Source organism: Pseudophryne corroboree, chromosome 11 (assembly GCF_028390025.1).
Source record: "Pseudophryne corroboree isolate aPseCor3 chromosome 11, aPseCor3.hap2, whole genome shotgun sequence".
Taxonomy (NCBI): domain Eukaryota; kingdom Metazoa; phylum Chordata; class Amphibia; order Anura; family Myobatrachidae; genus Pseudophryne; species Pseudophryne corroboree.
Window position 1 is genome coordinate 32,829,057 of NC_086454.1, and position 17,329 is coordinate 32,846,385.

Genomic DNA, 17,329 nt, shown 5'->3' on the forward strand with positions numbered 1-17,329 from the left:
TTGACGACATGAGACGGCCGGAAAACCAGTTGGTACCTGCCCAGGCGTCTCAGACACCGTCAGGGGCTGTAAAACGCCCTTTACCTCAGTCGGTCGACACAGACCCAGACACGGACACTGAATCTAGTGTCGACGGTGAAGAAACAAACGTATTTTCAAGTAGGGCCACACGTTATATGATCACGGCAATGAAGGAGGCTTTGCATATCTCTGATACTGCAAGTACCACAAAAAGGGGTATTATGTGGGGGGTGAAAAAACTACCTGTAGTTTTTCCTGAATCAGAGGAATTGAATGATGTATGTGATGAAGCGTGGGTTAACCCAGATAGAAAAGTGCTAATTTCAAAAAAGTTATTGGCATTATACTCTTTCCCGCCAGAGGTTAGGGCGCGCTGGGAAACACCCCCTAGGGTGGATAAGGCGCTCACACGCTTATCAAAACAAGTGGCGTTACCGTCTCCTGATACGGCCGCCCTCAAGGATCCAGCTGATAGGAGGCTGGAAACTACCCTAAAAAGTATATACACACATACTGGTGTTATACTGCGACCAGCCATCGCCTCAGCCTGGATGTGCAGTGCTGGGGTGGTCTGGTCGGATTCCCTGACTGAAAATATTGATACCCTGGATAGGGACAGTATTTTATTGACTATAGAGCAATTAAAGGATGCTTTTCTTTATATGCGAGATGCTCAGAGGGATATTTGCACTCTGGCATCGAGAGTAAATGCGATGTCCATATCTGCCAGAAGAAGTTTATGGACGCGACAGTGGTCAGGTGATGCGGATTCTAAACGACATATGGAAGTATTGCCGTATAAAGGGGAGGAATTATTTGGCGTCGGTCTATCGGATCTGGTGGCCACGGCAACTGCCGGAAAATCCACCTTTTTACCTCAGACCCCCTCCCAACAGAAAAAGACACCGTCTTTTCAGCCGCAGTCCTTTCGGTCCTATAAGAACAAGCGGGCAAAAGGACAGTCATATCTGCCCCGGGGCAGAGGAAGGGGTAAGAGAGGACAGCAAGCTGCCCCTGCCCAGGAACAGAAGCCCTCCCAGGGTTCTGCAAAGCCCTCAGCATGACGCTGGGGCTTTACAAGCGGACTCAGGAGCGGTGGGGGGTCGACTCAAGAATTTCAGCGCACAGTGGGCTTGCTCACAGGTGGACCCCTGGATCCTGCAGGTAGTATCTCAGGGTTACAGGTTGGAATTCGAGAAGTCTCCCCCTCGCCGGTTCCTAAAGTCTGCTTTGCCAACTTCTCCCTCAGACAGGGCGACGGTATTGGAAGCCATTCACAAGCTGTTTTCTCAGCAGGTGATAGTCAAGGTACCCCTCCTACAACAAGGAAAAGGGTATTACTCCACGCTATTTGTGGTACCGAAGCCGGACGGCTCGGTAAGACCTATTCTAAATCTGAAATCTTTGAACCTGTACATACAGAAATTCAAATTCAAGATGGAGTCACTCAGAGCAGTGATAGCGAATCTGGAAGAAGGGGACTTTATGGTGTCCCTGGACATAAAGGATGCTTACCTGCATGTCCCAATTTGCCCTTCACATCAAGGGTACCTCAGGTTCGTGGTGCAAAACTGTCATTATCAGTTTCAGACGCTGCCGTTTGGATTGTCCACGGCACCTCGGGTCTTTACCAAGGTAATGGCCGAAATGATGATTCTTCTTCGAAGAAGAGGCGTATTAATTATCCCTTACTTGGACGATCTCCTGATAAGGGCAAGGTCCAGAGAACAGCTGGAGGACGGAGTAGCACTAACCCAATTAGTGCTGCAACAACACGGGTGGATTCTGAATTTTCCAAAATCTCAGTTGACACCGACAACACGTCTGCTGTTCCTGGGAATGATTCTGGACACGGTTCAGAAAAAGGTGTTTCTTCCGGAGGAGAAAGCCAAGGAGTTATCCAAACTTGTCAGGAACCTCCTAAAACCAGGAAAAGTGTCTGTTCATCAATGCACAAGAGTCCTGGGAAAGATGGTGGCTTCTTACGAAGCGATTCCATTCGGCAGATTCCACGCACGAACTTTTCAGTGGGATCTGTTGGACAAATGGTCCGGATCGCATCTGCAGATGCACCAGCGGATAACCTTATCACCACGGACAAGGGTGTCTCTTCTGTGGTGGTTGCAGAGTGCTCATCTGTTAGAGGGCCGCAGATTCGGCATAGGACTGGGTCCTGGTGACCACGGATGCCAGTCTGAGAGGCTGGGGAGCGGTCACACAGGGAAGAAACTTCCAGGGAGTATGGTCAAGCCTGGAGATGTCTTTTCACATAAATATACTGGAGCCAAGAGCGATTTACAATGCTCTAAGTCTGGCAAAACCCCTGCTTCAGGGTCAGCCGGTGTTGATCCAGTCGGACAACATCACGGCAGTCGCCCACGTAAACAGACAGGGCGGCACAAGAAGCAGGACAGCAATGGCAGAAGCTGCAAGGATTCTTCGCTGGGCGGAAGATCATGTGATAGCACTGTCAGCAGTGTTCATTCCGGGAGTGGACAACTGGGAAGCAGACTTCCTCAGCAGACACGATCTACACCCGGGAGAGTGGGGACTTCATCCAGAAGTCTTCCACATGATTGTGAACCGTTGGGAAAAACCAAAGGTGGATATGATGGCGTCCCGCCTCAACAAAAAACTGGACAGGTATTGCGCCAGGTCAAGAGACCCTCAGGCAATAGCTGTGGACGCTCTGGTAACACCGTGGGTGTTCCAGTCAGTGTATGTGTTCCCTCCTCTGCCTCTCATACCAAAAGTACTGAGAATTATACGGCAAAGGGGAGTAAGAACGATACTCGTGGCTCCGGATTGGCCAAGAAGAACTTGGTACCCGGAACTTCAAGAGATGCTCACGGAGGATCCGTGGCCTCTACCTCTAAGACGGGACCTGCTTCAGCAGGGACCGTGTCTATTCCAAGACTTACCGCGGCTGCGTTTGACGGCGTGGCGGTTGAACGCCGAATTCTAAGGGAAAAAGGCATTCCGGAAGAGGTCATTCCTACACTGGTAAAAGCCAGGAAGGAGGTGACTGCACAACATTATCACCGCATTTGGAGAAAATATGTTGCGTGGTGTGAGGCCAGGAAGGCCCCCACGGAGGAATTTCAATTGGGTCGATTCCTACATTTCCTGCAAACAGGATTGTCTATGGGCCTCAAATTGGGGTCCATTAAGGTTCAAATTTCGGCCCTGTCGATTTTCTTCCAGAAAGAATTGGCTTCAGTTCCTGAAGTCCAGACTTTTGTAAAAGGAGTACTACATATACAGCCCCCGGTTGTGCCCCCAGTGGCTCCGTGGGACCTTAATGTAGTTTTGGATTTTCTCAAATCCCATTGGTTTGAGCCACTCAAATCGGCGGATTTGAAATATCTTACATGGAAAGTAACCATGCTACTGGCCCTGGCTTCAGCCAGGAGAGTGTCAGAATTGGCGGCTTTATCCTATAAAAGCCCATATCTGATTTTCCATTCGGACAGGGCAGAACTGCGGACGCGTCCTCATTTTCTGCCTAAGGTGGTGTCAGCGTTTCACCTGAACCAGCCTATTGTGGTGCCTGCGGCTACTAACGATTTGGAGGATTCCAAGTTGTTGGACGTGGTCCGGGCATTGAAAATATATATTTCAAGAACGGCTGGAGTCAGAAAGTCTGACTCGCTGTTTATATTGTATGCACCCAACAAGCTGGGTGCTCCTGCTTCTAAGCAGACGATTGCTCGTTGGATTTGTAGCACAATTCAACTTGCACATTCTGTGGCAGGCTTGCCACAACCAAAATCTGTCAAGGCCCATTCCACAAGGAAAGTGGGCTCATCCTGGGCGGCTGCCCGGGGGGTCTCGGCATTACAACTCTGCCGAGCAGCTACGTGGTCGGGGGAGAACACGTTTGTAAAATTCTACAAATTTGATACCCTGGCTAAAGAGGACCTGGAGTTCTCTCATTCGGTGCTGCAGAGTCATCCGCACTCTCCCGCCCGTTTGGGAGCTTTGGTATAATCCCCATGGTCCTGACGGAGTCCCCAGCATCCACTTAGGACGTCAGAGAAAATAAGATTTTACTTACCGATAAATCTATTTCTCGTAGTCCGTAGTGGATGCTGGGCGCCCATCCCAAGTGCGGATTGTCTGCAATACTTGTACATAGTTATTGTTACAAAAAAATCGGGTTGTTATTGTTGTGAGCCGTCTGTTCAGAGGCTCCTACGTTTGTCATACTGTTAACTGGGTTCAGATCACAAGTTGTACGGTGTGATTGGTGTGGCTGGTATGAGTCTTACCCGGGATTCAAAATCCTTCCTTATTGTGTACGCTCGTCCGGGCACAGTATCCTAACTGAGGCTTGGAGGAGGGTCATAGGGGGAGGAGCCAGTGCACACCACCTGATCCTAAAGCTTTATTTTTGTGCCCTGTCTCCTGCGGAGCCGCTAATCCCCATGGTCCTGACGGAGTCCCCAGCATCCACTACGGACTACGAGAAATAGATTTATCGGTAAGTAAAATCTTATTTTTTTTCCGAATGTTTAATTTGAAACAAATAAATACACAGTGTCTAGTGTTTCTTGTTTGATGTGGCTGATGTGTTTTGTAATTGACATTGAAGGCTGGTGCGGAGGCTGCAGTCGGCACAATGAAGGCTGGTGTGGAGGCTGCAGTCGGCACATTGAAGGCTGGTGAGAGGCTGCAGTCGGCACATTAAAGGCTGGTACGGAGGCTGCAGTCGGCACATTGAAGGCTGGTGCGTAGACTGCAGTCGGCACATTGAAGGCTGGTGCGGAGGCTGCAGTCGGCACATTGAAGGCTGGTGCGGAGGCTGCAGTCGGCACATTGAAGGCTGGTGCGGAGGCTGCAGTCGGCACATTGAAGGCTGGTGCGGAGGCTGCAGTCGGCACATTGAAGGCTGGTGTGGAGATATACAGGGCACATACAAGTAAACACCCTGTAGCATAGCTAGAATAACCCCTGTGGTATCTAGGCACAGATGCTGCAGGGTATTCCTCTCATGATGGAGAGAACGTTTTTACATTTTATTGTCATTATCTTGCCTTTAATTAGGCACTTGTCACAACACCCATCTTGGCCATGCCCTAAGGCAATGCTGTGTCACTGACTTTCTATCTCCAAACATAACGTAAGGGGGTACACACAGGGAGATGTGTGCTGAGTGATCTATCTCAGAACGCTCCGCACACAGCGCGCTGTGTGCAGAGCGAGGGGGGACGCTCACTTCACCCAGCGGTGAAGTGAGCGATGTAACTGGATTGTGCCTGCATGCAGGTGCAGTCTAACTCCGGTGATAGCGACGCGCGGGGCCGCGCATTGCTGTCGCTATGGGGCATACACACGGAGAGATCCATGCTTAACTAGTCAGCTTGCTTAGAAATGAAGCATGGATCACTGTGTGTGTGTGTGTGTGTATGTGTGTATGTATGTATGTATGTGTGTATGTATGTATGTATGTATGTATGTATATATATATATATATATATGTGTGTGCGTGTGTAAAGCACTGTTAATGCATGTAAAGTTAGCAGCAATATGGGTAGGTATAACAGACTAGGTGAGCAGCACAGATTGAATGCTGGGCTACACAGATTTGTGACTGGTAATTGCCCCATTTTCTTTGAAGTGTCCGGTAATTCTCTCTTTGCAATGTTTCCATGTAAGACACTTTTTTTTTTTATAGAGTATATGAACAATTTACAACTAAAATTAAGGATACCGACTAAACAGGATTGTACAATATACCGTCTGTGCAAAACTTTCCTCTGTTCACTCAAAGTGAATGTAGCCATTATCGCATGAATTAAATGAATGTTTTAGTTAAATATTAGACTCTTGGGACATATTATACCGTCTACATTATGTGTCTCTTCAGAGTACACATAGCAAGCCTCTGGCGCTCACTCAATATGAAGATGGGCCTTCAGAACATGGTTTAATGAGATTTATGAGGTTCAGTTTAGCTTTCCATAAATGTTATTCACGTAGGTTTATATAGCACTTGTATACTCGAGCATAGTTTCATGTTACAGATGTGTCCTGTTACATCCTTGCTGCACTCACGCTAAGCAGCCCTTGAAGTCGTGCCGTGGCGGGACTAGGTAGTGCCAAGCGTCTTATTTTGCTTTTCCCCCCCCGCAAAATTGTATCTTTTAGATGCAAACTAATGTAATAGGAAGGACACACCAGCAACTTCTTGTATGATAAGGCGGCATGCCTGTGTTCTGTGTGTGACTGTGACTGTATTTGCATCTGAAATGCCACGTTACAGGCTAATCCCCGCAGCCTCCCCCCCCCCCTCCAAGAGCTTTGGGTGGAGTTTGAATGACTTCTCGCTGGTTTGCTGGATCTACAGTACGTCCAACTTCTTGCACGTCATCTGACTTTGACAACACATAAGAACCACTCGGCCCATCTAGTTTGCCCGTGTACACGTACACACACACGTTAGGGTTAATTGTGTCGGGAGCCAATTAACCTGCCAGTATATTTTTGGATTGTGGGAGGATACCAGAGTACCCAGGGGAAACCCACGCAAGTTTAGGTTGGAGCGTTACCACGGACACTGATTTGCATGTGGGAAGCACCAATCAAAGCAGATGTCAATTGCAAATATGCTGAACGAGTGGACAGACCGTGCATAAGATTCTGCATATAACTTTGCCAGCCCACGCTGCAGACCACGGTTAGCCACGTTATTGAACATGTTGGGGTCTCAACAAGAGCTTCAGCAGCAGCTCTGCACCCTGATCAGTCTTCTTATACCCAGCCTGGTGTGTACAGTGTAGCAGTGTGGGCTCATGGAGCAGGTCTGTGTTACATCAGTGCTGGGCACACTTGTCTGAGTGCACCAGCTACCCTCAGTAACCAGTCTGATCCAGGGGGGGCCTGGATGGCCAGGTGCTGTAGGACTACAGGACCTAGAACTGCACTTTGGAGGCTGCAGCTTGAGTATAAAGACCTCACCTCAGTGCCCGGATTGATGGATGGCTGCTGCTGCTGCTGCATCCTCTCACCGCTGCCGTCCTCTGGTGGAGCTGCCCGGCGGGTAGGGTAAGGCACTAGGGAACCAGGCTGGGAGCAGACATCATGTGCGTGGCCACTGACTAGTGCTCTGGTAATAAAAAGGGGGCATGACCACTACCAGACCAATCAACTGGTGAGTCAGTGGTCACCGCCCCGCCCTATTCATTAATCGTCTACTTGCTGGAGGGCTTTGCAGAAGTCCACATTTGTGGTGCTGGGGAGAGGGTACATACAGCAGGGGCTGAGAGGAGGGGGGAGGGGATGCAGAGTAACTGTCTCGGTGCCCCGTTAGATCCAGCGCCCAGGGCATGTGAACCCCAAACCCCCTTCTAGTTGCCGCTCTGAACTGTCCACCTGCATTTCATGAGAAGATGAAGTCTGACATAAATTTCTGAGCTTCAGCAACCCCAGACGCAACTATCTTTGTTGCCAAGAATGCTCTCTCGGGAACAGACTTTCGAGGTGTAGATCCTTGTTTATCTACACTTAATGACCAACTAGATTTGTCTGGCAGGCTACTGAATTTTCACTGGGGTAAGACTTGTAAAAGCCTATATTCTATGTGCAAAGTAACCATCCATACAGTATAATAAATGACTCATCATCGTACACCATGACAGCAGAAACAGGAGGTTTTTCATTGGCCAGTAAACACATTCTCATCTTGGCCTGTAGAAATAGATTTTGGAGCGTTATTTCATTTTTCTCTTTTCTTCATGGAATTTTGGCTTTTTGAATAATTCTCGCACAGATCATAAAAGTTTTTGGGCAGCTGTGGACTCCATCAGATTGATGAAGCCTCTGGGAACTAGAAAATGAAGAGTCACAGTGAGATCCAGCTAGCAATATTGACACACACATCCCAGTAACCCCTTCAATGAGATGGAATCCTGGAAGCGAAGCTCTACAATGCCTCTAAAATGCATCCAGCAAACACATTCAGTGCAAAGGATGTTCATTGGGTTTATAGATCTTCAGCTCCTGGACCTCCATTCAGAATGTTCCCGACTTTGATTCCTGATCTAATTATATGCCAACTAGAGGCCGATTTATACCTCTTTATATGCCTCAGACACCTCACTTGCCCTTTTTACGCCACCCAATGTTAAACTAGGACAGGTGCAGAGTATTTAATGTGGAGTATCAGAAAGTAAACTTGTAAAAAAAATAAAAAAAAATATAAAATAAAGATTTGAAAACAAATTTTAAAAAGAAAATGTTTTTTTCCAATATATCATGACAAATCTGTCTATAAAATAGCACTGGATATATACTAAAGCTGCTTCTTTACATTGCAAAAATGCACAGATATATATCGGATGGTTACCTTGTTTCTTAACCATTTAACTGGCTATTAATTTTTTTCCCAATATTGTCCCCAAAATGATACATTTTAATTATAATTTTTTTTTTAAATTGTTACTAATTTATGTATTAAACTATGTAAATGTATAGCTATTTTAAATATGATTCAATAACATTTTAACAAAAATGCAAAATAAAGTTTAAATTCTGTAGCTATTGTTTACATAATGCGGGAATTGAAATGTAAAAAAAAAATTGTTTTATAGTTTAAAAAAAACAGGAAGCGGTTAAATTACCGCTAGTCAGGATCCTGGCGGTCACAGGCTATTCTACCTCTGTGGGTGTACACGACACCCATAGAGGGAGAATAAAACCTGTGGCGAGCGCAACTAGTCCGCAAGGGGTTTTCTAACGCTCGCCCTGCTGCCAGCATTACGGCGGACGGGTTCCTGCCGTCAGGATCCTGTATATATGTGTGTTTATGTAGAGAGAGAGAAATACAGATAGACGTGGTAAAACTGCTGCTTGCAGGACTTCACACTGGGTGGGTGTTCATGAGGACCACCCCTCGCTACTACGGTGAAGCCCGGGGAAGGAGCAGTCGCTGAGTGAGGGCGACAGTGGGCTACCCAATCTTTTTGCGGCCAGCGGTGATCAGGACCCCTCCGGGGGCAGAGACGCATGTGCAGTGAGCTGTGGCTTCTCCGCAGTGCCAGGCGTGCTTCAGTTGCCGATGGGTAGTGATGCCAGGCTTGCCTGAACACTGTGGTGAGCAGGTGCATAGGGACTGGGAGAGCCCTCTGAGATTGGAGACTGGTGGAAGATTTATCTGAAGCACCTTAAGCAAAATCCGCAATAAGTGCCGGCACCGGGGGAAAAGGACGCCGACATGTGATAGCCCCCGGTGCTCCTATTAGCAGCGGTAATACCGCCATAGTATGATGGAATACAGAGAAAGGATTCAGGAAATTTGCTGTTGGGCAGGTGTCATGCATTGAATTTTGGTAATGAAATAATGAATTCAGAGGATCTTTAGCGTATATCGTAGATACTGTAAATTGTCTGTTAAGCTGGGGACACACTAGGAGACATGCTCCATGAGCGAAATCGTCAGTGTTTGCCCGTGAACTCCCGGGCAAACGATACGTTCATTGACGTCATGCTGCCACCACCCCGAATATACAGTTTTAGACGATATTGGCAAAATTGACCTTCATGTACAGACAACCTCATCAATGACCCTTTTGATATGTCGACCTAGCACATGTCGACCTTCCAACCCTGTCGACCTAGACACTGTCGAAATAATGATCCACACCCCTAGTTTGTATGGGGCTCGGTGTTTTGTAAGTGACGGATGAGCAATAATCTCTGTAAGCGTGCCAGGGAAGGATGGAATTCATTCTCAAATTAACATTATTAGCATTGTACAAGTAGTCATTCATGTAAAGTCAATTTTGATTTAAATTTTCCCCCTGAATCCATGAAGTTGCTGAGAGACTATGTAAATATAAAGGTGTTTGCGGGATTGTCGAGCTGGAGTCTGCAGACCTGTACTGTATGTCTGCAGTGATAATGTGGATTACACACCGGGTGGCTGGTGGTGTGGCTTTGCTACAGTGTATCTCTGGGTCAGTCAGGCATCCGGGTTTGTTTAGCTTTTTCCAATGAATTTACATAACTCCGCTGCTGTTGTCCAAACACAAAGCTGAAATATTTTCAAAGAAATGTAAAACCCGTTATTGCTGCTCAACTTCAAAGCAGATGCTTGTCCTGCCTGCCCGAACTTTCCCATCACTGTATCTAGATATTACTGTTATAAAACTGTATTTGTCAACTATTAATCCCTTTAATTACTTATAGCTCAGCAATTTCCTGAAGGACAGCAGATGAAAGTAGAACTAATTTCCTTTAAGGAATTCCAGCGTATAATTGTCCAGGCATTCCTACGCCGCTTCTCTCCAAATAATTAGACGTTATTGCATTAGCTCAGTGGTCTTTATTGGGCCCAGTTTCTGCTCTGCATATTGTAATATGTTTATTTAATACTTTCATAGATTCCTTAACAACTGCAAGATGCTCCAGTTATGTTCAAAAGAAATTCAGGGCGCGGTTATATGTTTGAACTATGTATGTAACATCTATAGGTGAAGGGACGGCATGGCCTTAAATTGGTACCCAGTTTGTGATGTCTAAGAATTAACTAGTTATATAGTGGAAATAGCAGTGTTCCCCCAGTGGTTTATATATCAAGCAAATTTAATCAATTTGACTGAAGCTTTTTGTCTGTATTCTAGGTTTTGGGAGAACATTACAGATTGTCATTTGATGAAAGTTGGTGTAGTGTATGGTCAGCTTAATTCATACACTCAATTTTTTGTATATTTTAAGCAATATATATATATATATATATATATATATATATATATATATATATATATATATATATATCTATCTCTTGCCATCCATTTCATCCCTATAAAATTCAGGACCATGTTTGTCTCCTGCAGTGGATTGTTCCCAGAATTCGATCAGAGCTTCTGGGTTTCTGTCCAAATGTTGTCATGTGCACGGAGATGACTTTTGTCTCCTTATGTTTTGAAATATGGTATATCTGTTAGCTGGTGTGTGATCAATATAATAAAAGCTCCAAGTGTAAGTTGTGTGGGAAGAAGTCTTCTGGTTACTAGAGCCTTCTGAGACTCCTACCATTGGAGACCCCAAGGTTGGCTGTTTTTGAATTACTGTAAACATGGTGCCACCACCTCCCCATGTTTGCCATGACTTTAAAAAACAGGTTGAGTCTCCAATATCCAAAATGCTTGGGGCCAGAAGTGTTTTGGATTTTTCCATATTTTGAAATATTTGCATGCCATAATGAGAGATCTACAGGATGGGACCCAAGCCTAAATGCAGAATGAATTTCTTTCATATACACCTTATACACATATGTTGGCAAGCTGCTCAATCAGATAGTGATGTCACTCAGGTGCTAAAAGGGAGGGATAATTCTGTGTAAGAAAAAACAATGTGTTCCCTAATGCACACTAAGTGAAAAATAATACTACATAATAATCAGATAATACGGAGATCTTAGTTACGTATATCTGCAGATATAGGGTTAAGCCCCCAGGCCGATCGGCAAGTCGGCTCCGTCACTGGGGGTACCTAATACTAGGCATGGGTCTGGGGTGCAGGACCCCATCACGTCGGCACAGGTCGGCTACCCCAGGTCAGCACGCAGGTGAAAATTAATAAGGGTTAATAAGAAGCACATAAGTGCTATGTAAGTGAAGTGTGATAAAAATAATGGCCCTCATTCCGAGTCGTTCGCTCGGTAATTTTCATCGCATCGCAGTGAAATTCCGCTTAGTACGCATGCGCAATATTCGCACTGCGACTGCGCCAAGTAATTTAACAATGAAGATAGTATTTTTACTCACGGCTTTTTCTTCGCTCCGGCGATCGTAGTGTGATTGACAGGAAATGGGTGTTACTGGGCGGAAACACAGCGTTTTATGGGCGTGTGGATAAAAACGCTACCGTTTCCGGAAAAAACGCAGGAGTGGCCGGAGAAACGGGGGAGTGTCTGAGCGAACGCTGGGTGTGTTTGTGACGTCAAACCAGGAACGACAAGCACTGAACTGATCGCAGATGCCGAGTAAGTCTGAAGCTACTCTGAAACTGCGAAGTAGTTTGTAATCGCAATATTGCGAATACATCGGTCGCAATTTTAAGAAGCTAAGATTCACTCCCAGTAGGCGGCGGCTTAGCGTGTGTAACTCTGCTAAAATCGCCTTGCGAGCGATCAACTCGGAATGAGGGCCAATATAAAAATATATACTTCATATCACTTACATAGCACTTATGTGCTTCTTATTAACCTAGTGTTCCTTCTAGGCTGTTTCAGCAGGGTGCTGCACCCTGCCCATTTTTGAAATGTGAAAAAGCACCCTGCCCTTTTTTCATTGCACCCTGCAGGACCATAAATCGCCCCCTTGTATACAGAATGCGACAGTCAGAGTGCATGTTACAATGTTGTCGTCTACTCCTTGCCCATCTCTGAAATTGGAACACAATTTCTATCCTTAGCCAACTGGATGGCAGAGGAGGCACTGTAAATAACACAGCACTCTGATAAAGAGGGAAAGAACAGGGTAAGCAGTGAGCATGTACTGTTTACAGTATTTCCCTAGTAGAACGGACTTATTTTTTTCATATATATTTTAACCCATTGTTTAACTTTTCTGTTTTATAACACATACGGATTATAACTACTTCAGCACTGGAACAGACATTTATAATTATCTACTTATGTATATGCTACAGCCGATCTTTCAAGAAGACTGGACATATACAATATGTTTCTCAGTACAGATGTTAGGTGTCTTATATGTATGCATGGGTATATGATTTACTAAGGGCAAAATGTATGTACAAAAACTATAAACATATGCGCTATGCTTTGTGCGCAAAGCGTCATCAAAAATGTGCCCTTCAAAATAAAAATGTGCCCTCTTCAATGCTCAGAACCCTGCCCTAAAAAAATCCTAGAGTGAGCACTATTAACCCTTATTAATTTTCACCTGTGTGCTGACCTGGGGTAGCCGACCTGTTCCGACGTGATGGGGTCCTGCACCCCGGACCCATACCTAGTATTAGGGACCCCCAGTGACGGAGACGTCTTGCCGATCGGCCTGGGGGCTTAACCCTATATCTGCAGATATACGCAACTAAGATCTCCGTATTAGTATTATTTCTCACTCAGTGTGCATTAGGGAACACAAATTGTTTTTTCTTACACCTTATACACATAGCCTGAAGGTCATTTATGGTAGACTTAACCAGTCATATATGTTCTACCAAATCTTAAAGCCACGTTTTAAAGGTGGCAGCTTTCCCTTCTACAGGAGGAATGTCAATAGGGCTTTGACCTAAAAGGGTCCATTAGTCTTCTCCTGAAACTCCAGTTTGCTCACAAATGCAGTAGAAGTATGGTGATAAAAGCATCTGTTTCTAATGCTAATTTTTCTTTCTTTGCATCTATTTGTAGTACTAACGATTCTCTATTTAGATCTAATTACATTCTTTTGTCCTCAGTTTTGTCAGCCTGGAGGATGGCAGCTTTCACGAGAAAGGAAACAGCCCACGTTCTTTGTTGTAGTTTTAACAGACATCGACTCGGACCGCCATTACTGCGCATGTCTGACATTCCATGAGGCAGAAATCAACCTGCAGGTAAGATACAATTCTCATTGTTACACATTTCTTTACATGGTGCAGATGCGTTGCAGCTGACTGTTAGTAAATTGCTACAGGTGCCTCATTTGTAATCTGTTACTAGCATTCACAGATTTATACGGTGACCTCAGAATATGATCACATCTAAAGATATGAGATTCATTTACTGTTGAGGTGGAAGATTTTCCCCCCTATACCTGGCAAACGTCCAGCTTTTAAAGAATAGATAAAGCCGCTATCTGACAGTTATAAGGCTGCGTAACACAGTGCTGACTAATACACATGCAATTATTGGAGTGTTCAGTTACTTACTAACCATAGCCATCGTGTTCATTTTATGGACTAACTTCCATCCAACTAATATGGCACTCGCTATGTTTGTGTAACCCAATGTGGGCCTAATTCAGATCTGATCGCAGCAGCAAATTTGTTAGCTAATGGGCAAAACCATGTGCACTGCAGGGGGGGCAGATGTAATATGTGCAGAGACAGTTATACCCCTTTTCCGCTAGCTTTAAAAACACGGGTAAATGTCTGGGGGCGCGCATTTACCCGTGTTTTTTCCTAGTGGAAAAGGGTCCCTCTGCAAATTCCCGGATCAAGTCATCCGGGAATCCCACCCAGGTAGCTTGCCGGGTTGAACACGTGGTGCCCCTGCCGCGTCACAAGCAGCGTCACCAACCCGGCAATATGCCGGGTTGGTGAGCGCTGTGGGAAAGGGGGCTGTAGCACGGGTCGCAGCCGTGTCAGGCTCCCGGCTGCGACCCGTGCTACAGGTGGAAAAGGGGTATTAGATTTGGGAGGGGTTGTGTTCAAACTGAAATCTAAATTGCAGTGTAAAAATAAAGCAGCCAGTATTTACCCTGCACAGAAACAAAATAACCCACCCAAATCTAACTCTCTCTGCACATGTTATATCTACCTCCCCTGCACTGCACATAGGGCGTCATTCTGAGCTGATCGCTCGCTAGCTACTTTTTGCAGCCGTGCGAACTTATAGTCTCCGCCCACTGGGGAGTGTATATTTGCTGTGCAAGTGTGCGATCGCATGTGCAGCCGAGCGGTACAAAAATAGTTTGTGCAGTTTCTGAGTAGCTCTGGACTTACTCAGCCGCTGCAATCACTTCAGTCTGTCCGGTCCCGGAATTGACGTCAGACACCCGCCCTGCAAACGCTTAGACACGCCTGCGTTTTTCCAAACACTCCCAGAAAACGGTCAGTAGACACCCACAAACGCCCTCTTCCTGTCAATCTCCATGTGATCGGCTGTGCGAATGGATTCTTCGATAAATCCATCTTCAGCAATGATCCGCTTTGTACCCGTACGACGCGCCTGCGCATTTCGGTGCATACGCATGCGCAGTAGGGACCTGATCGCAGCGCTGCGAAAAACTGCAGCATGTGATCAGGTCAGAATGACCCCCATGGTTTTTCCCATAAGCTAACAAATTTGCTGCTGCGATCAGATCTGAATTAGGCTCTGTATTGCCCGCCATATCAGTGGGAGTGCGTTGGAGGTCGTTTGCAATGATTGCAAACACGTCTGGTATCGTTACTTAAAGATGTATTTTTTTGAGCTGTATGCAGATGAGGCTGTGCACATTTTACAAAGTGTAATGAGATTTAAACAAAGGGAAATCAGAAGGAGAACATTCTATCATCAATCTTTACTACAGAAGGACGGCTTTGAAGCAACAAGTGTGAGTTAACTTAGAATGGGTACACACTTGCCGATGTGCACCCGATATATCATCCGATCCGATGGAATGGACGATATATCGTACACATCGATAAGGGTGTATTCCCTATATCGGTAACGATGCGCTCTTCTTTAGTTTTGAACTTGAAATCTAAAAATATTGTACAAGACAGCATACACCTGGATGTGGGTGCATGCCGTCACACGATATCTCGTTCAGTGTGTATAAACGATAATGTTTGTGTGGGGGAATCTTGCGTGATGTCACATCTAATGTGACATCGGCAAGTGTGTACCGAGCCTTTCTCCCCAAACAAACACCTGCTATCTGGGTAACCCGGAGACTCAACACTGATCTCTCTCCTTGGACACACAGGAGCCTATCACTTTGCAGTATTTGGACTGTCTTTTTGTTTTTCAAAAATATCTGACTGTATAACTGTACCAATGTCTTTTTGCCTTTATACTGCTGAAAGTCCTGTCTAAGTAACCATTGCGTTTTTGCCTAGCCTCACATCCTCTCACTCCTTACACGGTCAACTTACTATCTAATTTCTACACCCATAAAATCTCCACATTTATTCCACTTAATAATAAACACTTACCAACACTGTACTTTCACCTGCATGTCTCTCTCGTACAGCCTCCGTTGTAACGTCCTGCTTCCCTCCCGCTATTTCCCTCCGCCACATCATATCCATGTTTTCTTCGTCTCCTCCTATCACTCAGTTTCTACCTAATCCTTTATTCAGCCCCCTGTTCACACTCTATCTGCCCCCCAAGTCTCCTCCTCCATGGTGGCATCTGGGTCCTTTTATCCTCCGGTTGCTCCTACCACCTGATACCCTCAGAACCGTCCCTTACATTCTCTAAATTTGAGGTTCATTCTCTTCCAACAACGGCACCTATCCCCTGGTTTCTGACATCCGGCTGCTTATGTGATTGTCATGACGAAGCAACGTTTATAAACAATGTACTTATCTTGTACTGTAAGTCGCTGTTTTCTTGTTTTGCTCATGTGTTTGTGTACTAAGGTCCTCTTTCTGGTTTGTAAGTAAAGCAAAAAAAAAATCACGTAACTTTGTATCTGGAGAAAACTATGTTGCAATGCAGGGGGAAGCAAATGCATTCATTTTTTTTCTGTGCAGGGTAAATACTGGCTGCTTATGCATGTAGCCCCCAGATATTAGACCGCTTTAGTTTTAAACTGCCGTTTAGGTTCCTTTCGGGCGAAACCCCACCCATTTCTTTCACTTTCTGCACATGTTACATCTGCCCCACCTGCAGTTAAACATGGTTTGGCCATTTGCACGGTTTCTGTTTTTGCTTTACTTCCAAGTAAGAATCACAGCGGCTTGTCTGAGTTATCTTAAACCGAGATCTGCTACCACGGTGAAGCAATGCAACGTCCTTTGATCTCTCGGATGCATGCAGGAGGCATGTAGTGCCAGCAGACGGTTCCTGCAGCATGTGTATTTTATTTGTATGGTATTGCCCAGCTGCTGCCCTGCGACTAGGCGATACAGTACAAATCACTAGTATCCAGCCCTTAGTCCTCTGCAGCAGTGTGTAACGTTAGGAGGGATGAATCTGCAGTAACACAGGTGCTAACAGCTTGGCAGTCTTGTATGGGACGGGGATTTGTTACTAAGTGAAACCTCGCTTCATTTTTGCATGTATGTCATTACATCCATGTGCATTTGGGAGATGGATATATTTGTACACTTCGGTGGAACAGTGGTCATATTATTATATAGTGCTTGAATTATATAATACATTTGTCAAAGTCGAAAATATTATAGTCACACGCATCACGTGCAAACACCACACAGAGTGTCCTCCGTGCGGGTGCTTGTTCTGCCGTGCGTGCGCATACTCGCACGTTGCGTATATTGGCTCACGAGGTCCTGCCTATTAGCGTGTGGTATGAGTAAATACGGTAGCATACGCATTCGCATGGAAAAGCCACAAAGACATAGCTGACATTTCATCCACGTAGTGCATAATTACACATAGCCTACACGCACCACACCAGCAAGTTAC

The 17,329-nt window shown here is 45.5% G+C and overlaps 1 protein-coding gene across 5 annotated transcripts in view; it reads left to right on the forward strand.

Annotated features, from left to right (window-relative positions):
• The window catches only part of SBF2 (SET binding factor 2), a 585,530-nt gene that overhangs the window by 194,192 nt on the left and 374,009 nt on the right, over positions 1-17,329 (forward strand). For all 5 annotated transcript variants that reach the window (XM_063946447.1, XM_063946443.1, XM_063946444.1 and 2 more), the window contains exon 3: positions 13,447-13,584. In XM_063946447.1, the coding sequence (XP_063802517.1) occupies positions 13,447-13,584 (138 nt within the window). The remainder of the gene's footprint in view (positions 1-13,446; positions 13,585-17,329) is intronic.